This window comes from Numida meleagris, chromosome 20 (genome assembly GCF_002078875.1).
Source record: "Numida meleagris isolate 19003 breed g44 Domestic line chromosome 20, NumMel1.0, whole genome shotgun sequence".
Classification (NCBI taxonomy): domain Eukaryota; kingdom Metazoa; phylum Chordata; class Aves; order Galliformes; family Numididae; genus Numida; species Numida meleagris.
This window is the reverse complement of record NC_034428.1, coordinates 6,544,704-6,569,272: the sequence shown is the minus strand read 5'-3', so window position 1 is coordinate 6,569,272 and position 24,569 is coordinate 6,544,704. Positions and strand designations below refer to the sequence as shown.

At 55.5% G+C, this 24,569-nt stretch overlaps 4 protein-coding genes across 4 annotated transcripts; 1 reads left to right on the top strand and 3 right to left on the bottom strand.

The window, feature by feature from the left end:
* On the bottom strand, positions 73–2,523 carry LOC110386988 (claudin-16-like). Its single transcript, XM_021374655.1, has 5 exons — positions 2,165–2,523; positions 1,861–1,963; positions 852–1,016; positions 539–730; positions 73–158 (listed from the first exon to the last, which is right to left on the bottom strand). The coding sequence occupies exons 1-5, from the start codon at positions 2,276–2,278 to the stop codon at positions 73–75; spliced, it is 660 nt and encodes a 219-aa protein (XP_021230330.1). The 5' UTR covers positions 2,279–2,523.
* On the bottom strand, positions 5,953–10,023 carry CLDN19 (claudin 19). Its single transcript, XM_021417320.1, has 4 exons — positions 9,786–10,023; positions 8,653–8,817; positions 8,437–8,521; positions 5,953–8,268 (listed from the first exon to the last, which is right to left on the bottom strand). Exons 1-4 carry the CDS (start codon positions 10,006–10,008, stop codon positions 8,112–8,114), a joined length of 630 nt encoding a protein of 209 aa, XP_021272995.1. The 5' UTR covers positions 10,009–10,023; the 3' UTR covers positions 5,953–8,111.
* P3H1 (prolyl 3-hydroxylase 1) lies at positions 11,769–18,139 on the bottom strand. The gene is made up of 15 exons (XM_021417319.1): positions 17,663–18,139; positions 17,028–17,180; positions 16,426–16,615; positions 15,806–15,937; positions 14,830–14,969; positions 14,591–14,680; positions 14,422–14,474; positions 13,983–14,104; positions 13,760–13,887; positions 13,580–13,675; positions 13,356–13,506; positions 12,964–13,081; positions 12,693–12,768; positions 12,402–12,542; positions 11,769–12,311 (listed from the first exon to the last, which is right to left on the bottom strand). The coding sequence occupies exons 1-15, from the start codon at positions 18,104–18,106 to the stop codon at positions 12,168–12,170; spliced, it is 2,178 nt and encodes a 725-aa protein (XP_021272994.1). The 5' UTR covers positions 18,107–18,139; the 3' UTR covers positions 11,769–12,167.
* Positions 18,250–24,056, top strand: C20H1orf50 (chromosome 20 C1orf50 homolog). The gene is made up of 4 exons (XM_021417324.1): positions 18,250–18,432; positions 19,377–19,463; positions 20,536–20,667; positions 21,365–24,056. The coding sequence occupies exons 1-4, from the start codon at positions 18,289–18,291 to the stop codon at positions 21,545–21,547; spliced, it is 546 nt and encodes a 181-aa protein (XP_021272999.1). The 5' UTR covers positions 18,250–18,288; the 3' UTR covers positions 21,548–24,056.

Genomic DNA, 24,569 nt, shown 5'->3' with positions numbered 1-24,569 from the left:
ACGTAGCTGGCGGTGCTTTAACGGGGTGGGGCTGTCCCTGGCGGGGCTGGGTGCGGGAGGTGCTGCCGCACATCACACACGGGAGTTCATGGTGTACATCTTGCTGGTGACAGCTCGGTGCTGGGCGAGGCGCTGGGGTCCCTGGGGGCTGCTGGGGGCTGGGGGGAGAGAGCCAGGGCTGCGTTCAGGGGAGGGTGTCACTGCTGCCCCGCATGGCTGTGCCATGGGTATGGCGACACAGGGAGAAATGAACCTGGACGGCCAGCATGGCACCTTTGGGTGGGTGCTAACACCTTCACCAGGACCTCAAGATGCCCTGTGTGGGGATGGAGCACTTCTGCGCTCCCCCTATGCCCCCACAGGATCTATGGGCTCTGCTTGGCATGACACAGCCCCCCCAGCCAGAGTGCAAATGCCAGCTGCTCTTCATTTGGCTGGAGCCTGCAAGAAGTGCCTGCACCCTCCGAGTTGTCCACCCCAGGTATATCCCTGCGGGACTCGATGTGGGATGGGGCAGCCCGGGGCAACGCAGACTGACCTGAGTGGGCATGGAGGCAGCAGGTGAGCAGGACGGACGCCATGAAGCAGCCCGTTGAGCCGGCCATCCCCAGCCAGCAGGACCACCCAAAGTCGTAGTGGACCCCCAGGAAGAGACTGTGGGACACCAGCATGGCCCTCTCCACGTAGACATCCACTGCATACCACACAGAGCCCACGAGACCCAGGATACCTAGGAGGAATGGGGCCAGTTAAGAGTGAGCTGTAGAACCTCCTCCTTCCCAGAACCCCTCTGAGTGGGTGCCTCTGGCTCCCTGTGTCCCAGCTGTCCCCAAGCACTCCCGGCCACGCACTCCCGATGCCGAGGATGACACCAGCCCCGTAGCACAACTTCAGTTTGACATGAGGTTCTTCCTTGAGGAACTTGATGCAGTCGAGCCCAAGGAGCAAAGTAGCCAAAGCCAGGCCCACCAGGAGGTCCGCTGTGATCAGCAGCGTTCGTGTCACCACAATCTTCACTGGGGAGAAAAGAACAAAAAAGCAGAAAGGGGACTGAGGAGTGATCAGAGGAAGCGGTGTCCCTGCTCCAGACTGCTGCCTGTGTCCCTCCTGGATTTATCCAGCTCGTTGCTAGATCGGGTTGAATGGAGCCCTGGGCAGCCTGGTCTGGTGGCCAGCAACGCAGCCCACGGCAGGGGGCTGGAGCTCAGTGACCTGCAAGGTCCCCTCCAACTTAAGCCCTTTTATAATTGCTGGTCATCTCCATAGGATATGGTGACATCGGGACACCAATGTCCGCCACTCTGTGTGCTGCTCACTGTGTGCCTCAGGCAAGGTGCTCACCAGGCTTATCAGAAACCTTGCAATGGGACTCAATAAGCCCATTATCAGACCAGCTCAAGAAGCCACACAACTTAAGGTGCACCAGTCATGATCTGGGATGTGCGACCCTCTTGGCCCATCCTGCACGTTGGCTTAGGTAGAAGATGCTGTTGTCTAAACCTGCTCACATTGCCAGCTGTATGTGGTCTGACCTGCCCCTTCAAAGCCCCAAATCCCCACTTGGTCCACGCTAGCTTCCTGTTCCCTTCTTCAGTGCCCAAATCTTTGCCCATGGAATCATGTTGTCCCACATCATTACTCTATGTATACATAGGACAAAGCCTGAGTTTCTCATCAACAAGGTCAACCCTTCACAATGAGGATCTTCTTGAGGGAAAAGTCTTAGGTTCTGAACTCAAAGATGCCTTGTTGGATGTTCACAAGAGGTTAAAGGGATTTGTTGGAATAGGCAAATTGTGCTGGAAATGGACTGCTTGATACTGTAGAGTAATGCTCCCACTCCAGACCATGCTGGCTTACCTGGATGGTCTGCCAAAATGGAGTCATACTGGTCACAGGTCCTCACCCCATCCTGCATGTTGGTGACACATTCCCTCCAAAGCCCCCGGCACTTGTGACTCACCTGGAAGCAGGAGAAAGGATGCTCAAACAGCACTCAAAAGCACCTCTGCTCCCTGGAGATCATAGAATCATTTGAGTTGGAAGGGACCCTAAAAGGCCAACTCCCCTGCAGTGAACAGGGACACCTACAACCAGCCCAGCAAAGCAGATCTTCAGGTCCTCACCTAGCTCTCAGCCATGAACACACGGTTGCTTTACTCACCTCCAAGCTGTCATCAGCGTTCACCATCCAGCAGTCAGTGCATGTAGCAAGAAGGAGGAATAGGGCTGAGAGGAGAGTGAGACCAAACGCTGTCATCTGCAAGATTGCGCTCATGGGGACACCTGCAAGGGAACACACAGAGATGCCTGCTGCCTCTGCTCTGGCCACCTCCCAGGTACCTTGTCCACTGCCTGGGCCAGGGTGTCCTCTGGATCCCTAAGCGCAGCTCAGACATTCTCCAGTTGTGCCAGAGGAGGGCTAGATTTAATACCAGGAAGGATTTCTTTACAGGGAGTGTGGTCAAGCACTGGAACTGGCTGCCTAGGGGAGAGGTGGAGTCCCCAGCCTTGGAGGCATTTCAGACATGTGGACATGGCACTAAGGGACAGAGTTTAGGGATGGGACTTGGTAGGTTAAGCTGATGGTTGGACTTGGTGATCTTGAGGGCATTTTCCAGCCTACATGATTCTATAATTCTATAACCCTTAGTACTGCCCCTCTGTGAATCAAGAGCTGCTTGGAAACTATTGTCAAAGAGCAACTGTTGTCAGACCCCATTATTTCAGCATGTATCTCCTGATATCCCAATGTTTCATTGATGCTTCCATCATATGATTCAGCGAAAAGATTACCCACTTTTCCTTGTGATTTCAAGAAAAGCAGTGAGGTGTTGAAACACCCAAACTGGAACACGTGGGATTGTCCCATGGAAGTGTCCAAATCTCAAGTGGCAAGCACAAAGAAAGAGGGCTGCTGTGGCTTAATGCCTTTGGGTGCTGCTAAGTATTTCCAGAGAGCAAAGGGGATGGGAGCATCTGATTTCCATCACTGCCAGAGTTGGAGGGACTTTGCAGAGAAAGCAATTGTACGCAAGGTATGGAGCAGAGGATGTCATGTCTCCAAAGACTGGAGAAGAGTCCTACTTTGGTGTCTTTTGCAATCCAAGTCTTGGCACTGCCAAATGTTTTAGTGCCTGAAGCTGCAACCACTGTGTGCAGAAAGGTTCCCATCAGGGTTTATTTTTCACCCTTTCTTACTGATGTTATTAACAGACAGACTCTTGTACCCCACATTACAACGCTCTTTTAAAACTCCCAGGCCACCTTCTGAGCTAACTCTCCATAACCTTTCTTCCTTCCCCAAGACCCTGGCTGTTTTTCAGGCTTTGAAGAAAATCTGTTCAGCCATTTGAGTTAAGTGAGAAAAAAAAAAAAAATTCCTTCTCTAGAGGAAACGCTCAGTCATTGTTTGCGCTTGGGTAACTCCAAAACAGCTTAGTTTTACTGCTGGAGCCTTGGCTGGTGCAGCGGGTGGTGGAGCTGCTAGCTTTGTTGTGCTTGGAGGTGTTTTATGGGGAATTAATGATGTTTGGGGCAAAGGGGAGCTGCGTGGGGAGCACTTGTGGGAAGCATCCTGCCTTCCTCCAGAACATAGAATCATAGAATCACTGAGGGTGGAAAAGAGCTCTAAGATCATCCAGTCCAACCATCCACCTACCACCAACACTGCACACTGAGCCGTGTCCCTATGTACTATGAAGTAGGGACTGGGGAAGCCTTACCTTCATTGCAGCATCCATGCTCATCCTCGCTGGGCTGCAGCCATCTGAAGTCTCAAAGTGGGATTCAATCCCGACCCATGTGGAGGTGTCTGATGGAAACACGATGCCCACAGAGCACTGTAAGCCCACATCTGTGCTGGGCTATTTAATGCTTCTCCAAGGCATGTCATAGTGCTTTGTGCGCTAAGGCACGGCAGGGGGCCTCATGGTTAAATGGTAATTGGCTGGAAATAGAGGTTGGCCTCCAAAAAACATCACATCTTGACACCTGTGGGAACGAGCTGGGGCTGTGGGAGACATGGAGAAACACTCCCCAGGTGGGGGACTCTGTGTCCTGGGCAAACGTCCCCTGTTCTTTAATCACAGTTTTTAATTAGCACTCATGGGTGAGTGGTCTGAGATGTGTTGGCTCCACCGCACTGGTGCAGCAGAAGCAGAGGGATGGAAGTGGCAGGAGGAAGAAGTTAGATGCAGTTTGTTGTGGGGAGGGCAATTCAAAACCCTCAGTGCTATCCATCAAGTTCCTAGCTGTAAAATGGCCGAGCATTTCTCATCTCCTGAAGACATCTCATAGGTTTCAAACTGACAAAGAAATCAACCCAGAGGCAGCAGAATCAAAGCCACCTTGATGGGACCCCTTGAGGACTCTGATCCCCTCTCTGGCTCCCCCAAAATTCAAAGCTTTCAAGGGAGGGATGCAGGAAAAGGCTGTAAAGGACACAGCCTCACAGGGGCACTTAATGGAGCCTGTAAAACTTGCCCATTTCCAGGCTGCGTGGGGGCTCCTGGGCCATTATGCACAGTCACTCCTCTCTGGTGTTTTCCAGCTCAGATAATGTGGCTGCTTGACCAGAGGCATATTTGTGGGCTTTTTGCTGGCCCTCGAAAACAGCACCTCAGCTGCCTCGTGCTGCCCAAATATTTCAGGTTTGTTCCTTACTACCCAGAAAAGTCGCTTTCTTGCATAGCATCTTATTGCAGCATCCTCTGAGAATCTCCAGCATAAGCTGTGCCCCATGGCTGTCAGCCATATCTGTGCTCTCATCTCATGGGTCAATGGGAAACAACACCCCAGGTATGTATTTCCAAGTCATGGGATATATTTAAGAGAGATATATTTTTTTCTTCCCCCTAAATAATCCTCTGCAGTACTGAACTACAGGGGTTTTGGCAGAGTGCTGCACACTCCTTTGTAGCAAATTCTTGAGATTCAGCCCTGCAGAGGCACCCAGGTTCTTGACATGAATAATTGCTGTGGCTTTATTTCAGATTATGCTGTTTCACATGGTATTTTGGCACATGGCAAGCCTTTTCTTGGGCATACCTGTGCATCTAGTGGTGAACTAAGGCAGAAACCTTCCAGGAGGGTTTGTATACTTTCATTTTCCAACTTAGATCTCAGAAATTTTTGATTTATGGTACTTAGATATCCACAAAATGGCTGAAATTCTGGTATGTTCTCCACATGTGTGCACTGGTGATACATGAAAGAGGTTTGTTTTTATTTTCTGCTCATTTAATCTGTGGGTTTATTATATATGAAATGGGTCCACCTGTTTGATTCTCAGTTGAAATGTTTTGGGCATTGAAAAGATACAGGTAGAAAGGCAAATCTATCAGTCTTTGAATAATTAAGAACATTTCCTTAATCAGTGAAGATGAGATGAAGATCAGATCTGCGTTATACTGGTTTTGTAAGATAAAAAGAGGGAGGGAGTGGGGTGAGAAAGCCACTAAAGTGCTCTGTTTAGTGATTTGGATGGCAGTGGATCCCACGCATCGCATGCAATACTGCGGGCCATCCCAAGCCTGGCAGCCTGTTCCAGTATTTAATTCCACTCTGCCATGGGCAAAACACATAAGGGATTGTCTGGAGGACAGTGGGGGCCTTTGTGCCCCCAAACATGTAATTGCTGCTGTAGCTTAGCTATTTTTCCCCCTCTCTTATGTTCTTCCAGCCGGTGCAGCTGATCCCAGAGATCCATGGGGCTGAGCCTGTGGCAATGTCACAGGAGTTCCCAAAATCAGAGTTTTGGGTTAGTATAGGACATACCTGCGATTCAAGGGATGCAGGAAGATAGGGGAGCTGGGCAAAACCCTCCTGGGCCTACACCAGTGCCAAGGAAAAGCAGGTGCCGCAAAAGCAGAAATCAGCTCAATTAGCACAGCGAGGAGCAGCCCAGCCCCAAGTTCTTGGAAAAGAGATTAAACCCTGCGGCTCTCCTTCACAAGCAGCAGGGTGACTGCAATGAGTGCTTTGTTTTAGGGCTGAGCTGAGGAATGGGAGGTGATGGGGCCTGGCCAGGAGGGCACACGCGAGGCTGCAGCCTGGGACAGGCCCACGTGAGGCCGCAGCCTGAGAAGGGCCCAGGCCACAGCTACAGGGGTGATGTGCCGGGCCAGTCAGATGGGATTTAGGTGCATTAGGCTGAAATTATGCTATCTTTTAGGCCACAGTTTGAGCAGTAGCACCTGCCTGGGTGCACCTGCAAAGTTCTGCTTCACGTTGGCTCAAGGCCTGGTGGGCCACTCTTAGGAACCACACTTATTTCAAGTGCCTCCCAGCAGGCTGAAAGGAGGTGGTCCTAGCCTCAGAGCCAGCAGCAGGCAGAAACCTTCAAGCCAAACTCCCTGCCCAAACCCCTCCCAGACCCCCTGCCCACACCAGGGATAGGCCTCAGCCCTGTGGCACTGGCACAGGAGCAGTGCGAAGAGGCCCAGGTTTGGATGGAGGGCAAAGAGATGATTTCAGAAAGACACCCATAATCAGAAATATTTTAATAACATTGAGTCACAATTTTTAGTACAAACAACCTGAAAAAAAAACAAAAAAAGGAATCCCAAACAGTGCTGCTCCCACAGTGTACATCGCACAGAAAAGTTAATGCATGTTTATATTAAAAGAATAAAAACATTCTTCTACACAACACTGCGCTCTCTATATAAAAACACACTTTAGATACATATATTTTTAAGCACAGTTTTCCTTCCCAATCCTCACTGCAGTAGCTTTGGAGTGTGTTTTGAGGGGAAACCAAGCACCAGCCTCCCTGACAGTGCAGACACTACAAGCACTGCTCTCCCCTGATGGCTGACGATATTTTTACATGGGGTCTGCAATGCAAAAGAGAGAGAGGGCTGTTAGTCCTTCCTGCCTTACAGAAGCCAACCCCCAGAGCAGGGACTGCTCTGCTTCCCTCCTGCATGGGGAGCTGCTGCCCCAACCTTTAATTTTGGGACAAATGGCCACATTTAGCCAGGAACAAGAGCAGCACATGGGTATAAAGCAGACAAAAAAAGCAGGGAGAAATCAGCTATATGGGTAATGGGGATTTATAAAGTAATAATTTAAAAAAAAAAAAAAAGCAAAACCGCAAAGCCGGGCTCTTTGGATCATTTCCACTGTTTTGTTTCCTGCGGTTTAGCTGGCATACCACGTACAGCAGACGGACAGATGGCAGCATGGGGCCTTCAGAGGATCTACAGGAGGAACTGGAGCGCTGGTGTGTTAGTAACAGCCACGGCGTGGACACAGAGGAGGTGGCAATTAGCACTGCTGAGCCTAAAGGACTTCACCAATCCTACTGAGGAAGGGGCATTTGGAAACAGTGAGGAGACATCAAAGTTCACAGGTTTGTCCATCTCGAAGTTAACTGAAACAGCTACGCTGGGCATCAAAGTAAAAACAAGCCATTGCCTGTGCTCACAGTCCCCATTTTGCCTGCTTTAACCTGGCCAACACCAGTTTGTTCTCCTGCTTAACAAGGCCGCATACTTGCGCCTGGTGAGAAATATGCCTGGGTCAGATTTTAGCTGGCAGAGCTCAGCTGGAGCCCCAGCAACCACCAAACTGCCATGCTTTCATTCCTCATGTGCTCACATCAAGAACGATTAATACCAGTGTTGCTTTGGGGCAGCAGCCACGCAGGGCACACCTGCACCCTGAAAGCAGAAATGTTTCCTAAGCCACCAGTGCTGGTGCAGCATCCTCTTCCCTGGAAAACCCAGTGGTGAGGCTGCAGGAGACGGAGGGGCACACAGGGACAGTCGCATGCGGTGGGGTGGACAAGCACAAAGCGCCTCTGTGCAGCCCACCCCCAGCACCCCCTGCTAGGCACTGGGGCATGGCCCAGCCACCCACAGCCCCAGCAGCGCGGGGCTGGGGGTGGAGGTGCAGCCCCTGCAGGCTGGTGGTGCTGGATACGGGGAATTCTGACCAACAGCCCGTTTTAGAGGCTTGTGCTGCAACCTAGAAAAATGCCTGAGAAGTGGGTGCATCCCCAGCAGAAGAAAGGTCTCTGGTGGTGCCCGTGTGCCGTGCCATGTGGGAACACCAGGGCCATGCCTGCTCTTGGGAGGGGAGGGCGTGGGAGGGCAGGGCTGGGGTCAGACGTACTCCCGGGCTGTGGAAGGCTGCGACTGTCGGTAGTACTGCTGTCCTTGGCGCTCCTTGGCAGGGCAGGAGCAGCACAGCAGGGAGCCCCCCAGCATGGTGAGGCTGGCGGCCCCCCAGCCAACAAACAGTGCTGAGCCGAACTCGTACCTGCAACAAGAGAGGGGTGGGGAAAGCATCAGGGGGGTGGGAAAAGCAAAGAGGAGTGGGGCTGCATGTCACCACTGCCTACCGCACTATGGTGTCCAAACCAGCATGGGGCAGTCCCATGGGATGCAGAGGGGCTCAGGGAAGTGGTGTCCCCGAGGGGGCTCCTACCTGGCGTTGATTGGAGTGCTGGGACTGAAGAACTCATAGGTCACTTGCGTGGCGTACAAGGAGACGGCCGCTAACGTGCACAGACCTGGGAGTCAAACATCGAGCATCAGGAATGCCCAGCTCATTACCAAACAGCCCCACTTCCCTTCTGTTAAAGGCTATTGGAGCTTTTCTGCATCAAAGAGGGGCAAAGGCTGCAGCTGCCCAGCGGCTTACCGCAGAGGATGAAGAGGACACCTCCAGCAACAGCAATGCGGCTCTTGGTGACAGGATCCTCTTCACCAACCTTGGTGCATTTCATGCCCACGACACTCACGATGATGCCAAAGAAACCCAGGAGGAGAGAAATAACCATGAGAGCCCGGGAGGTCTGGATGTGAACTGTGGAGGGGAAACAAGCTGCTTGCAGCACTGCAAGGCGAAGTCACTTCTCACGGGGATGAACCTGCCCTTAACGCCCTGTCCTTTACCTTATCCTTAACTCTGTCCTCGCCGTGGTGCCCATTGTTGGGATCAAACCCATAGGGATTGGGATCAAAGACACACAAAGGGGCTGAAGCTCATGGGCATGAGCTGGGCTCAGACCTACAGTGGGGCTCTGACCTACATCAGGACTCAAACTGTGGGTGCAAAGCAGGACTGGAACATGCAGAGAAAAGCGAGGGGCTCAGACCCACAGCAGGATGCAGACCCACACTGGAGCAAGGAGAGCTCAACTCACTCTCAGCACTGGGTCCCTCAGCCTTCCTCCCCGCCACGCTCTTCCTCCTCCCTCCACGCTCTTCTGGCTGCAATTTCAGCAGCATCACAGTCCCCAAACACTGCGCTCAGCCCCAGGGTTGTGATGTTCCCAGTGCGCAGCTGCTGTTCCAGAATGAGACACCCACTGCTGGACTCAAACCCACAGAGACCAGGGGGTGAGGGCTTTAAGCCCATGGGCACGAGATGGGCTCAGCCTTACAGCGGGGCTCTGAGCCACAGTGGGGCTCAAACTGTGGATGCAAAGTGGGACTGGAGGATGGAGAGAAGCATGTGGGCTCAGACCCACAGTGGGACCCAGACTCACGGAGAAGAGAAGAGAACTCTGGCATGCACCGGGCTCAGATGTGCGGGGGGAAGGTGGGCTCTTCCCACAGAACTGGGAAGGGGAGCTCAGACCTGGGGGGGGGCATGGGGCCGGGACCCACAGGATCGCTCAGATCAGCGGGAAGGGCACTAAGGGGGCTCGGAGCCGGGCTGGGAAGTGGGCACGCAGGAAGGGTTGGCTCAAAGCCACGGGGCTTGGCTCAGCCCCTTGGAAGGGGCTCAGCCCCGAGGGAAGGGGTATGCCCACCGCCCTCTGTACGCACCGTCGAGGGAGAGCAGCGAGTCGTGGAGGCGGCACTGCACCTGCCCGGTGCTCTGCGCGGCGCAGCTCATCCACAGCCCCTCGTGCAGCCCCACCGCCGTGATGATGGCGTCCCCGGCGTACGAGCTCTGTCTCCACTGGGGCAGCGCTGCGGCCGCCAGAGCCGCCACCCACCCGCCCAGCGCCGCCAGGTACCCAGCCAGCTCCCGTGCTCCGCCGCCCATCGCCGCCGCGCTGCGCCCGGCCCGGCCCGGCTCTGCCCGGGGGTGTGCCCGCCCCGTCCCGCCCCGAGCTCCATCAGCCCCTCCTCTGGGCTGGAGGGGCCTCGGGGGGAGGTGGGTGGTTAGGGTTAGGGAGCGGAGCGGGGTGCTGGGAATCCCCCGCAAAAAGAGCGATTCGGGGTGTGGGAGAGGGGGAGATGGGGGTTATGGGAGATGGGGACCCCCAAGGAGGTCGAGGGGCACTGGGGAAGGCTTTGGGCTGAGGGAGGTGAACCCCCGCGGGGCCATCGGGGCCGGGACCCCTGGGGCTGCTGCAGGGGTGGATGCAGGAACGTGGCACCGAGCTGTGCTGCCAGGAGGGGGGCACACAGGGCAGCAGGCATGTGGCTGTGCCAGGAGGAACTCAGAGCTCTCAGTGGCATGGAGCTCTTGGTAACATGGAACCCTCAGTGGCATGGAGCTCTTGGTAACATGGAACCCTCAGTGGCATAGAGCTCTTGATGGCATGGAGCTCTCAGTGGTATAGAGTTCTTGGTGACATGGAGCTCTTTGGTGGCACGGAGCCCTCCATGGGATGGAGCTCTTGGTGAAATTGAACTGTTGTTGAAATGGAGCGCTGAGTGGCATGGAGCTCTTGGTGACTTGAATCCCTTGGTGACATGGAACCCTCAGTGGCATGGATACCTCAGTGGCATGGAGCCATTGGTGGCATGGAGTTCTTGGTGGCACGGAGCTCTCAATGGCATGGAGCACTTGGTGAGAGAACTCTTGGTGGCACGGAGCTCTCATTGGCATAGAGTTCTTGGTGACATGGAGCCCTTGGTGGCATTAAGCCCATGGTGGCACAGAGCCCTTGGTGACGTGGAGCCCTCAGTGGCACAGAGCTCTTGGTGACACGGAGCCCTTGGTGGCACTAAACCGTTGGTGGCATGGAACCCTTGGTGAAACAGAGCTCTCGGTGACATGGACCCCTCGGTGGCTGCTCGCTGGGTGCAGGGAGCTGGCAGCTGCCCCAAGCACTGCCCTCCTGCCGGGCTGGCTGCCCTGGCAATCGTTAACCACCATCTCATCGGCAGTCAGCTCACGCTCGGTGGGGCCGGGGGCCGGCTGCCTGCCCCAGGCTAAGCTCTGCACCTGGGGGACAGTGGGCAGCTCCTGCACAAGGGTGCGAGCAGGGAGCCCATAGGGAGAAACCATCCGGCTGCTGCCATCCCTGTGCTGGACACTGACCCCTTTGGCCCCTCTGCCTGTTCGTGCAGGGCGTTTCGCGGGCGGTGTTTCAGAGCGTGCGCTCGCATTCCCCAGATGGTTATGGTAATGGTGCAGGGACAATTCACTGCCCTGTTCAGCTGCTGCTCAATGTACTTCTTGTTCAGCAAGAGGGCAGAGCTCCCGGCCAGGGCAGTGGGTGTCATAGCAGGGTAAGCAGCCCCCACTGTCCTCAGGTGCCTCCTGCCCCAAACATGAAGCTTTTGCATCCTTCTTGGGGGATGTAGGGGTTGCGTTGCCACTGCTGCCCTGGGTACAGGAGTCCTAAGGCACGTGGGGACAAAGCCTGCAGGCTGTGCAACCAGAAGGCTTTTGCCATGGGAGAATGACCTCTGCTCCCCGCTGTGCCCCATCACCAGCGCTGCCGGGCAGAAAGCCACAGCTCTGTGCACACTGATAGATATGCTGTGCAAGCATCTCCGCTCCCAGCAGCGCAGGGCTGCTGCCCTCGCCTGGGCACCAGGATGGCTGCAAGGATGCGCCCACAGCTGGGCTTTTGGAAAAGACACCTTTATTCACCAGTCCTCTGCAGAAGGCACTTAAATAGCTGTGGTGGGGAGTGGGCTCGAGCAAAGCAGAAAGGCACGTTTGGTGTGGCTCCAGCCCTCCCAGCCCCACACTGCTACCATGGCACTGGGGCCTCAACTCTAAACGACATCCCTCCCTTTTCCCCACGTTCCTCACCCCTATCCACCCCCAAAGTCTGGCTGCTCATCTCGAGGTTGGTAGCAGCTCCGCAGCAGGGCTGGGGCTCCCCATTCCGCTCCACAGAGTAGGGCCCAGCCTGCAGCCCACGACTGAGCAGCCAAAACCGCGTGGCTGCAGCTGTGTCCCAAGTGGCGTGGAGCTGGTGGTGCTGGCCCTGGCAGGGCTGGGACCCTGCATGAGGAGTGTCACAGTTCATCCTTCCCTGACGCGTGCAAGCCAGCAGCACTGGTGGCAGCTGTTGGCTCCTGCTCCGTGCTTGTCTCCTGCAGCAAATCCACCTCTTCTGTTCTGAAAAGCATCTTCACCAAATCATCCGCCTGCACGCGTTCCTGTGGGCCAGAGCTCACGTCACACCCTTCCACAGAGGGCAGGCCCCAGAAAACCCTCCTGCTGCCCAGGGAGCGGAGTGAGGCGCTTACCCGCTCACTGTGCCGTGGGTCCAGGGTGAACCAGAGGGCAATGGCACAGCGTTGGCCTTTGGTCACAGCCTTCACCCCGTGAGGGTTCTCTGAGCCAGAGGAGAAGCCCACGGCACGGCCACACTGGGGCTGCACCTCTGCCTGCAAGGAGAGACCCTGCTGCACCATGGGGACATGGGGGGAGCCAGCCCCAAACCCTTGTTCACCTTGTGCACTGGCATTTTCCCCAGGGATGGAATAAGGCTTGGGAGCAGGGCTGCGCGTGGAGCCCCAGGGAGCCCAGCTACTTACAGTCTGCGTCTTGGCATCCAGCTCCGTGAAGTAGAAAGCTCCCCCTTCAAAGTCCCCGTTGAGGTAGAGGATGGCACTAAAGAGAGCAGGGGACAAGGTGACACCCACCCCCCCAGGCAGCTCAGCCACCCAAACCCTAACCCACCACCGCAGCAAGAGGCCAAGGCAGGAGAGCCTGGGCTGGGCTGCCCTCCTGCCCTGCTCCTCGCTGGGGGGCTGCTAAGTGTAACGGCCTCAGGAGGGAAGCTCAGGCCCATGGACACCTCGGTACCTGTAATCTCGGAAGGTGTAGGCTGGTGGTTCCTTCACGCACACCAGGGCCTCTGCATTGAGGATGCAGTTGTCCACGTGCACCTCGTGGCTGTTGTCACTACGGCCTTCTTGCTTCTCTAGGGTGGAACAAGACGTGGTACATCAATACTGCTCTGTCTGTGCAGGAATGGGGTCTGTCCCCAAACACCGTGTGCGTAGATGTTGGGGTGAGGTGGCCCTCTGCTCCCAGGTAACAGTGATAGGATGAGGGGAGAAGGCCTCAAGTTACACCAGGGGGGGTTCAGGATGAATATTAGGAACAATTCCTTCTCAGAAAGAGAAAGGGTCCTGGGCAGAGGCTGAAGGGGCCCTGCTTCTCTTTGCAGTCCAGTCCTTCGGGGCCATGCTCACCATCAATGGCTGTGCGGCACACCAGGTGCGAGTAGGAGAAATGGAGCGGGACCTCCAGGCGGAAGTAGGACTCCATCATGTGCCGCACCTTCTCCGTCACGTTGTAGTAGAGGTGGGCGCTCTGCAGGGGCACCTTGCCCTCCTGGCCCAGCTGTGGGGGACAGACAGCACGTGGGCTCAGCTGCAGCGGGGCAGGAGCCCCAGGCACCCGCAGCCACGCTAACCTTGAGGGCCTTCAGGACGGTGACACCATAGAAGGTCTCACTGGGGGTGTGAGGCGATGTCTTCCCACGATAGCCATCCCCTGCCGAGGCAGCTGCCTGCGAAGCCCAGCCAACGTTATCCCACCTGATTTCCGAGGCACAGGATGTGACCCTTCAGCATCCCCGCGTCCCCGTGCTCACGTTGGTGAGTCTCTGCAGTTCCCGGCACTCCTCAGCTGAGAGGACTCCGTCCACCACAACGCGCTGAGACCCGTTCAGGGTTTTGGAGTTCATGGTGACGCTGGCTCCCTCGTACACCAAGGGGCCACCTGCGGCACAGGTGGGATCAGGAGGGAATATGGATGGGACTGGGGGCAGCCCTGAGGGACTTTGGGCTGGCACCAGGACCCGGAGCTCCCCACACCTTCTCGGATGAACTTGCTCATTTCCGCAGATTCCTTCGCCTTCTCCTCCACCAGTGTCTCGATCTCCTTCATCAGGTTGCCGATCTCCTCGGAGATGCGCGCCGCTGTCTCCCGCTCCACCCTGGGCACACAGTGGCCATCAGCTCCACAGCCCCACTGTCCCCAAGTCGGGAAGAAGGCATGCCAAGGCAAGGACAGGACAAGTTGTGTCTAGGGGCTGCTGACAAAGCCCAGGGCGTGAAGGTGTCATCTCAGCACAGCCCTCACCCCCTACCCTGAGCTGCTTCGGGTGACCCATGGGCCAAGCTGCTGCCCTCCAGCAGCCTCTCCCAGCCTCAGCATTAAATAATTCTGTCTGCAACCACTGACTTGAGCCCAAGGAAGGCAGAGAAGTGCCCCCGTTGATTGCTCCCCAACGGCAGCTTGCCAAGCACTCACTTTTGTTTCTCTCGCAGCCTCTTTGGTATCACTTCTTCGGGCGTCCACGTGTCCTACAGCCACAAGGACAGCATCAGTAGCTGGATGAGGATCTGCCTCTGATACCACATCCCCTTCCCTGCAGACACGTCCCTCCAGCTGCCACCAGCCTTGGTGTGGTGCCACTCACCGGGTCCACAAATGGGATCCCAAAGACGTCGTAGCTGAAGAAGAGCAGCTCCTTCTCCATCAGGCTTCGCTGGCGGTATGCCTGGATCTCCTGGGGGAGGGGCAGAGGGGTGGGTCAGGGCAGCTCTCCAGACTGCTGTCCCCATCACAAGCCAACCCAGATCAACCCACAAAACCTCCACCAGGGCTCAGAGCCCTGAAAGGACAGAATCCATCTGGCTCGTCCCAGTGGTCACCCACCTTTCGGGGTTCGATGGGCCTGGCCAGGTCTTCTCCCAGGACAGCAGTGTAATAGGCCAAATTCTGGTTCATCACCTCATCATTTGGGAAGAAGAGCAAGTATGTTTTGGCGCATTCAATCGCTTTTTCATAATTCCCATCTGGAAAGAGGAACAGAATCGTCACAGCATGACTTCTCCCTGCCTTGCTGGTGCTCAGCTCTGGTACAGGCATGATCCACTGCTGGGGCGGAGACTGGACAATGGGATTTTGGTAGGGGACAGAGTAAATGGGGATGCAGAGGAGAAACAACGGAGAAAGCTCTTATTCTGCAAAGGGTCTCCCTCTAAGGAGGAGCAGATACTCTGAAGCAAAGATAACTGCTGCCACAAAGGGAAAGTAATAGCGTGAGGTGCCCTCCCACCTCAGCAGCAATCAGTGCTGCTGGCTGGGGAGTTTTCATGCTTGGAAAATATATCTTAAAGCCTATTTCTAGACAGTAACACCCAACCATTTCCATGCTAACCTGCAATTTTCAGCCACTTAAGCACTCTGACCTACTTTCATCTACAGTATTCCATACTTTCAATCTTCTTGGAGTTCAGCTTTGGCTGTTTGTTTGTTTTTTTAATCCTTTTGGGGAAAACTGCAAAGAAATAGTTCAATTTTTTCTAACAAGGAGAACAAAAAAAGACAATATACATTTGCCTGGGTTATAACAAACTCTCCTGGAGGGGCAGAGTGCCTCTTTTGTTTGGATGTGAGGTGGAAAGCTGGCAGGACAAAAAAAAAATGCCTCTCTAGGCTGTAGTGAAGCTGCACAGGAATTTGGCATTTAAACAGCATGGAGGCTCACTGTAACTGAGGGCAGCAAGACACAGCTCTCCTAAGGCACGCTGCTGTCCATGGGCCTTTATGCCCAGAGCCTGATGTCAGTGTTGATGAGAGCAGTGCCAGGAGTCCTGGCCATTGGAGGATGGGGCAATGAGCTGCTTACTGTTGTAGTAGGCAAACTGCAGGTAGTTGAAATGCGAGGGCAGGAAATCCTCCAGGGGCTTCTCCCGGCCAGGCTGTGAGGCGAGCTCTGTGACGCAGCCCTGCTTGCAGCTCAGCACCTGCATGTAGTGATCTGGGGGAGAAAAAATCCTGTATCAGTGCTTGGGGTCACCGAAGAGATGGTGGATGGGACCTTGGGGGTCCCCCCGAGGGATAGTCCCCCATCACTGTGTGACCGGTGTCACATCCCATGAAGGAGGTGTTCCTCCTGTCCAGCCTCAGCCTCCCAGCTCTGTGCCCTGGTGACCCCTTCTCCACATCCCTCTGGTAATGGAGGGGGTCCTGGGCAGCATTCCTCCTAGTGAAATCTATGGGGATCACAGAATGGCTTAGGTTGGAGGGGACTTTAAAGATCATTCAGATCCAACGCCCTTGCCATGGGATGGTTGCCCCCCACCAGCTCATGTTGCCTAGGGTCCCATCCATGGCCTTGGTCACCTCCAGACATGGGGCGCCCACAGCTCCGGGCAGCAGTGCCAGTGCCTCCATGAGAGGTGTGCTCACCCCAGAGGGAATTTTGGCCCCAACCCTTCACACAGGGTTTTGCACAGGCGCTCCCACCTGTCATGGCCTGGAACAGGTCTGCGTTGTACTCCAGGTAGTTGTAGCCTTCATAGTCATAGGGCCCCTCGCAGAGTGCGCGGCACTCCGTGTCCGCCACAAAGTATTCCTCCAGCGCCTTCTCCAGGTGCAGGACGGCGGCGGCCGGCTGCTCCTCGCTGTAGAACCTGACCCCCAGGCGGAACTCGGTCTGCAGGGAGCCGGGCAGAGCCATGAGCACAGGGCTGCCCAGTGCCCATTCATACAATCATAGAACGGTTTGGGTTGGAAGGGATCCTTAAGACCATCTGGTCCAACCCTGGCTGCAATGCGCAGGGACACCCACAGCTCTATCAGGTGCTCAGAGCCCCATTCCCTGACTTTGGGTGTCTGCAGGGATGGAGCACCACCACATTTGCCCAGAGCATCAGTCCCAGTACTGACCCCTGAGGGACACCTCTCATCATGGATCTCCACGCAGACGCCGAGCCACGGCAGCACTGTGTGCTTGTCTCCCACTCTCTACACCCAGCCCTGGGCAGGTATTTCAGGAGCACTGCCATGTTCCCAGCCAACAAAACCCAGTCTGGGGATGGAACCCAGCACGAGAATGGGGCACCCACCATGTGGGGCCTGGCCTCCAGGTCAGCGAAGTCGGACTCCTTGACACCTGCCATCATCTGGTAGTACTCCAGGTTCTGCTTCATCTCCATGTGCTCGGGGTTGGCCACGAAGAAGGTGTGGGCCGCTGCCACGGCCTTCGCCACTTTATTGATCTGGGGGAGGGCAGTGGGGTAGGTGAGGGACCCCAGTTCGAGGGGCTCCTCCAGATACAGACGGCTGGAGCCATCTCGAGCGTGCACATTGCCCCCCAGCCCCCATACAGGGCCAGTACTGGGTGAGGGGGCCCCAGTAAGGGGTGTTGGAGCCCACTGCTGGGAGTGGGGGTCCCAGTACCGAGGGTGTGTGGGAACGTGGACGGTATCTCCCCCCCCCGCCCCGGGTGCGGCAGACCCAGCCAGGCCCCGACGTGGCACTGCGGGGGGAGCAGGGGAGGGATGGGAGGAGGGCCCGTGGCCGCCTCCCCGTCCCCCAGCATCACTCCCATCCCCGCAGCCCGGCTCCTCCCCGCCCGCCCCTCCGCTCGCGGGTTCCGCCGTGGTCGGATCGCACCTCCGGACCCGGACCCCTCCCGGACGCCGCTCCCCGATCTCTTCCCCGGGATCTCATCTCCTTCGGGGAGATGTAGCAGCCGTACCTTGAAGTAGGCGACCTGGAGGTAGTTGTAGGGGCTCCGCTTGCGGAACTCTCGCTCCAGCTCCTCGCCCAGGCGGTACCGGGAGGGCTGGGTGGGCCCGCAGCCCCGGAGGCAGGCGGCGCGCCGCAGCAGCCCCCGGAAGAACAGCAGATCGTGGAGAGCCGGCTCGAGCCCCTCCGCCGGTACCACCGCGGTGGCATTGGCACAGCGCAGGCGGCACCGAACCGACCGAGCTCGGATAGCGGCGCGGGCCCGCAGCGCCCGCTCCATCTGCAGCACCACGGCGGGCCAGTCCCCCCGCGCGTACGCCTCAGCGCCGGCAGCGAAGAGCGCGTCCGGGGGCTCGGCCGGCAGCGGGGGCTCGGAGTGCTCCGGCGGTCCCCGTGGTCCCGGGGGTCCCGCCGCCCAGGCCAGCAGCGGCAGCAGCGGCAGCAGCAGCGCCATGGCCGAGCCTGCGGCCGCCCGGCTCCGCGCCAGACCACGCCCCCTGGCGCTAGCCACGCCCCCAAGCGTAGACCGCCCGATCCTTAGCTCCGCCTCCGCACGTAGCCCCGCCCCCGCCCGCATTCACCCCGGCTTTAGCCTCGCCCCCTGCCTCGAGCGGAAGGGGCGGGGCGAGCCCAGCCATGGCGGCGGTAGGCGGGGAGGATAGTGGTGGTGGTGGTGGCGGCCCGGGCCTGGCTTTGGCTTTAGTGGAAGGCAGTGTCGGGCGGGCCGCCCGCGTCGGGGACCCGGGGGATTTGGTGGCGCTGGCCCGGCAGGTGCAGCAGGTGAGGGCCGGGCTCGGTTCCCTGGGGAGGCGCCTGGGCCGGAGCTGAGGCCATGAGAGCACCAGGTGTCCCGCTGCTTCCCGGCAGCGTCCCGAGACAGCACCGCCCCGTTGTCCCCGCTGTGTGCCGGTGCCTCTCGCCTTGTCATAGGGTCACAGAAAGGCTCGAGTTGGAGGGACCTTACCGCTCATCCAGCTCCAACCTCTGCTCTATCCTCCTGCCCCACCGCCCCAGGTGCTCCAGTGTCTCCCAGCGCTGTGCGGTGTTCTCCAGCGGGTCCTACCATGGCTCCAGTACCTCCCAGTATTTTCTGCTGCTCCCCCCAGTGCATCCCTTTATGCCTCACTGTCCCTCTCAGTGCCTCCCCGCCCCTCCCAGTGCCTCCCGCTATGTCCTGCTGCACCTTCTCTGTGCATCACTGTATGCCCCATTCCTCCGCTTTGTGTTGCTGCCTACCACCTTGGTAGAGGGTAACAGAATGGCTCGGGGTGGAAGGGACCTTATAGATGCTCCAGTGGGTTCTGCCATGCCTCCAGTGCCTCCCAGTATTTCCTGCTGTTCTCCCCAGTGAATCCCTGTGTGTCCTGCTGTCCCCCTCGGTGCCTCCCTGCCCATCCCAGTGCCTCCCAGTATGTCCTCTCGTCCTTCTCTAACTCCTAGAGTAGATCCTTCTGCCTTCTCTCAGCGCATCCCTCTGCTTCGTGGTCCACCTCTGTCCTGCTGCCCATCTCCTGCCCACGGTGCCTTCCCCTGCTCTGCAGCTGTCACTGTGCTATCTTGGGGTGCTGTGGTGCAGGCACAGAGTGCTGGAGGGCTCAGAGCTCCCTGTGCAGCTCATGTTAGACCTCTGTTAAAGTGAGGCTGCAGCTCTCACTTCCCCGGAGTGGAAATGTCCATAGGGCCCTGGCTGCCCTCATCCTCACCAACCCCTATGTCTCTTGCAGGCAGATGAGTTTGTTCGAGCCAATGCCTGCAACAAGCTGACTGTCATTGCTGAGCAGATCCGGTGCTTGCAGGAGCAGGCTCGGAAGGTGAGGATGCATCTGGTGGCAGGAAGGAAACAATGAGGAGTGTTCACTTTTACTTGGCTGCCAGGCATTTGGGAGAAGCTGTGGGCTGGCTGTGAATCATTGCCTGAAGCCAAGTAAAGAAGTTTCAGGGGGACGACAGCCAGGGTTCATTGTCTGGTATCAGCTGGGGGCAGAGGGGATGTTTTGGGGGCTTTGCCTTACTCTGCATATCGGAGTGGGCTTCTGTCAGGTGCACTAAGTCCTTTCAGAGGAGAGGTGGGAGCTGACAGCCGGCCCACAGCAGCTGGGATGTTAGTAATGACCGTGACAGAAAACTGTCACCGTAGTATGTACTCCCAGGAGGAGCTGGTGCAGCAGGGTGACAGTGTGGCTCTGGCTGGTCACTCTGAGGTGAATCCAAGCCCTTAGGAGAAGGTGAGCTTTGCTCTGAGGTTTGAGTGTGTCTCAGCTTTTGAGTTTGTCCCAGTTCAGTTGCCAGAGCAGTCGATCCTGGCTGTCAACCCAGCAGTGCTCAGCTGTCCTCTTCCATTTTGTCTTCACCCCTACGTGTGCGATCCTAGAACCAAAAACAAGTCATGAAGTGAGAAAGGACCTACTGGTCACTGAGGCTGGCCCACTGCCATCAGGGCAACTATGTCATGTGGTTGTTAAGAGCTGCAGCTGGGGAGCTGAGTTCTCCTGTGCTTGCTGTCTCTTCCCCAGGTTACTTCAGCAGGGAAGTCCCCAGGGTCTGGCTGTGTGTGGAGACAAGGAATGACTACAGCCCATGGTGGGGTCAGGGGCAGAGATGAACCTGGGATTGTGAAGACCTTGCTCCTGTTTGGAGGTATCTGCACCTCTGTGGAAAGGTGCAGCAGTCCCAGAGTGCGGCTCAGGAGAGGAAACTTGAGGAAAATAAATGTCTCTTTGGAAAGCATCCACTTCCTGGGGCAGGTGATGGGATGAAGCCAGAACTGTGCTGGGAGGGCAGAGCCTTGTGGGCTGTGGCTGAGACGCAACAGTGTTTGTGTAAGTTATAAGAAATAAGTAAGCAGTTACATTTCAAGTGTGGAAATTTTAAATTTGTTTTTAGGTCTTGGAAGATGCTAACAAGGATGCTGACCTGCACCATGTGGCCTGCAACTTAGTGAAGAAGCCAGGAAACATTTACTACTTGTATAAGCGGGAGAGTGGCCAAAAGTACTTCTCCATCCTGTCTCCTAAGGTGTGTGGCAGCAGCCTCTGAGGAAGCAGGGAGGGGAAAAGACAGAATTTCTGGTACTTGGGCACTTCTGGAACTCAGACAAAAGCACCGGCTTGATGGAGCCATTCACAGACCTGTGCTCAGTTGAGTTTCTTGGTCTGAGTTATCTACTACCTAAGGTGGGCAAGGTCTTTGACAGGTAGACATGAATTCAGTCTCTGCAGTTCTTTTTCTGAAAGCAGCAAAATGCAAATGTACCCTGGGCCTTCCCTGTCTGCTGTGGTCGTTAGCAGCAGTTTTCTCAGGTGCTTTTGCCCAGGGGTTGTGTTGGTTTGCAGCTTGGTGTTTTGTTTCTATGGGAAATGGGGATGACTCTCCTCTTGAGCTGGTGTTGGAGGTGTCCTCCTTGCAGGTCACCCACTTTCACCCAGGGTGAAGGCTTCAGAGAAAACAGCAATGGGCAAGGTAGAGGAGCTCTGCAGGGTGATGCTGTGTCCCCAGACCTCCCTGTGTCAGCAGCACTGTACTGTACCTTGATTAGTCTCAGACTCGGTAGTTAATCTTATTTTTAGGTTAGAAAGTGGGACATTTGTATCGCTTGGACTGCCTTGAATGTAGTGGGGCATGCCAGCCTGGGCAGGGAGGCTGAGAGACTGTTAGCACAGTCTGGCTCCAAGGGAAACCCATTAGCAATGTATATCTGTCCTTTCTCTTCCAGGAGTGGGGGACCAGCCCCCATGAGTTTCTTGGTGCCTATAAGCTCCAGCATGACATGTCCTGGACGCCATTTGAGGACATTGAGCGACGAGATGCTGAAATAAACATCTTGGACAAGCTGCTGAGCCGGCAGGCAGCGCTTCCCCTGTGTACAGAGCCCAACTTCCAGGGCCTCACCAAGTGATGCAGAGTGTGGTGGCCATACAGGACCTCTGAGCAGAGCTGCTCCCTGAGGACAGGCAGTGCCTGAGCATTGCCAAAGGCAGGGCAAGGAAAGAGACCAAGGAATGAAAATGCTGATGCTGCCAGTACTTGCTCTTTGCTTTAATGAGACTAATTCTGAATTCAGTCTTACTGGATTTTCTAGTAATCAAGTAACTTATTTATTTGACTTATGCCAAGCTGTAACAAGAGGCAGATGATATCAGATGGAATAATTTCAAAAGGACTCGGGGCAAAAAGCAAATATGCTTGGGGCGGATTGATAGTGCTATAAAATATGTCCTACCCATCTGGCTCTGTCATACCTCACTGGGACTACCTGTGGCAGGTAGTGATTTCAGGTCTGGATTTTGGCCCTCATATTTAGGAAGCCCTGTGGCCTGGGAATAGTGGTCAAAATCTCATGCAAAGAGGTCTGTTGTTCTTTGTTCCCTTTCTAATGTGGATTTGTTCATCTTAGACCAAGTAGTGTTCCTCCTGCCCCTTGCCCCACAGCAGAGAGGGTTTTGGTGCCCAGCTTGAGACGTGAAGATGGGGATGCTGCAGCACAGGGTTCTCCCAGGTCACCCTCAGCTCATCTGCACCTTGTCTGCACTGGGCTTCTCCAGTTCCAGTGCTGCCAGCAGCCCAGCCCCATCCCGCCGTGCTTCTCTCTGGCTGGCAGAAATCTTCTCAGAGTCAGCGCAGGACTTTTGAAGCAGCTTTTCCCAGCGCACCCTCCCTCACTTAGAGCACTGGGCAAATTAAAAGCAATGTGTTGTTATTATTAGACCAGGGTATAATTAATTCCGTATCAAGTCACAAGTGCCTAATTTGATAGGGTGTTTTTTTTTTTTTTGCTGCTTGTTTTATCACCCCAGGTCTTATTTTACTGCATGTTATTAAATCTTAACTTGGAAGGGAGAAAGTTAATTACTGCATGGGCTTTACCATAGTGCTAATTACAGAAACATCAGAGACCTTCGTGTGTGATTTATGCTCCTCTGGGAAGAAGGTATTCCTGCCCCAGTTTTATCTGTTTCCCATCGTTAAAAACTGTGTGCTGATGTACATGCACAAGGGGACTAGGGGGATGTCTGCAGCCTCTGTCCTTTGCAGCTTGTGATTTTGTATGTTGGACTTGGACAGGATTTCACATCTCCAGTAAAGGCTTCTGACCCTCTGTGCCCCATAGCTCTCTGCTGCCCTGCTGCAATTCCTTCGGGTGCCAGCACTTGCTGCTTGAGTAACAGCTGTGTGTCACGGCGGGCCGGTGCTCTGTGCCAGCATGTTTCTGCTGGGTAGAGAGATCTTCTGTGTCAGTCTTGCAGTTCACTGAGCACAAATGCCTCTTCTAGCCTCTCCTGCCATGCTGCTCTTTGGAGATTCGCTGTAACCTACTTCTCCATCCTAACCATGTGCATCTTGCAGAGTCCTGCCTGTCGGTTCTGCGTCCCCAACAAGCAAGGGGCTTGCAGCAAGTGCAACATCTCTGGCATTGCATTGTGGTGCTCTACATGCTGCAGCAGGGCTTCTCATGCCTTTCATTTGGGCAAATGCGTGCCCTCGTCACTTCCTGGAGGAACAAACATCTAGGTGAGGAGTGAACGAGAAAGCAGGTGTTTGTGACTCGTTGCAGAAAACACTGCTGAAGTCGTGTGATTCTGAGTCTGGGGAAATTTTTCATGTTGCAGTTCTGCTTAAATCATAGCAAGGAATGATCGGGCTTTTAAAAAAGAGCCCTGGATGCCTTTCCAGACACCTTTGTTCCTGAGGGTAATCCAGGCTGCATTCACTGGGAGGGAAGGAAACCAGAGTCTGTTTCATCTGCTGTACTAAAAGGTTAAAAATCGGTTTCCTTTGAGACCTCTGTTTCCATTCACTGTCACATCTGTATGCACCCAACTTTAATTTAATGCTTTTCCATCTGAGGTCACTGACTTTGCAGAGCTAATCCATGTGCAAGCTGAGAATGGACTCAGTGACATGGAAAATTTTGCATTTAGATGTTTTCTGTGTAAAACCGATTCCAACAAGGAGCACAGCTCTGCAAACAGCCCTTCTTCCTTTTGAAACAGTGCTGCTGCAATCAGCAGAGACAGCACAGTGCAGCTTGCTGGCTCCGGATGCAGTGGCGGTGGGTAGGTATCCACCCAGTCATGGTAAAAGAAAAAAAGATTACTCACCCCTTGCTCTTCGATGAGCACTAAGGGCAGTAGTGAATGAATCCAATGGCTTGCTCCAAAAGCCCCATGGATGGACAGTGTTTGTGGGAGAAGATGTAGATGTGCTTCTGATGCCATTAGTGCTTGGCAGAGTGGTTTGCTCCATCTTTGGATGTGCAGATACCTGCTCCCTGGAGCCGACGTTTGCTGACATGAGCCTTATTGTCTTCTTTCGATCCTGAGAGATGAGTTTATTAATGACTTGATGGTACTGAGACTGCACGAAACATCTCCCTGAGGTATTAAATGCATTCCAGCTCCTTTGGATTTTTGTGTTTTGTCTATTCTGCAGGCACAGAACCAGGGCTTGGCACTGCAGGCAAAATCAAAGGAGGGGCAGAGGGGTTTTCAGCCTCGTCAGAAGGTTTTCAGCTGCCCACTGCAGGGCAGCACCACAGGCTTCTTGCTGCTAACACTCTGCCTTCCTGAGCTGCACGACAAGCCCAGCAGGTCTTCCTGGCTTTTAAGAATTCAATTGATCTAAACGAGATTTCTCTTTCATCCAGGAAGGATGATTTTTGGCTCCAGTTTTTCAAACCCTATGTGTAAGAGCTATCTATGCATGAGCGTCCCAACTCTCCCTGAGCTCTGGCCACTTGGGGCCATGCCCGCTGCCCCAGGGAGCTGTGCCATGCCTACCGCCCTCTGGGGCAGGACCTTTCCCTACCCCTCCCCTGAGGTAGCTCCATGCTGTTCCCTCGGGCCCCGTTGCTGTCACCGGAGATGAGCACTCAGCACTGCCCCTCTGACACCTGTGAGGAGCTGTGGGCAGTGAGGGGC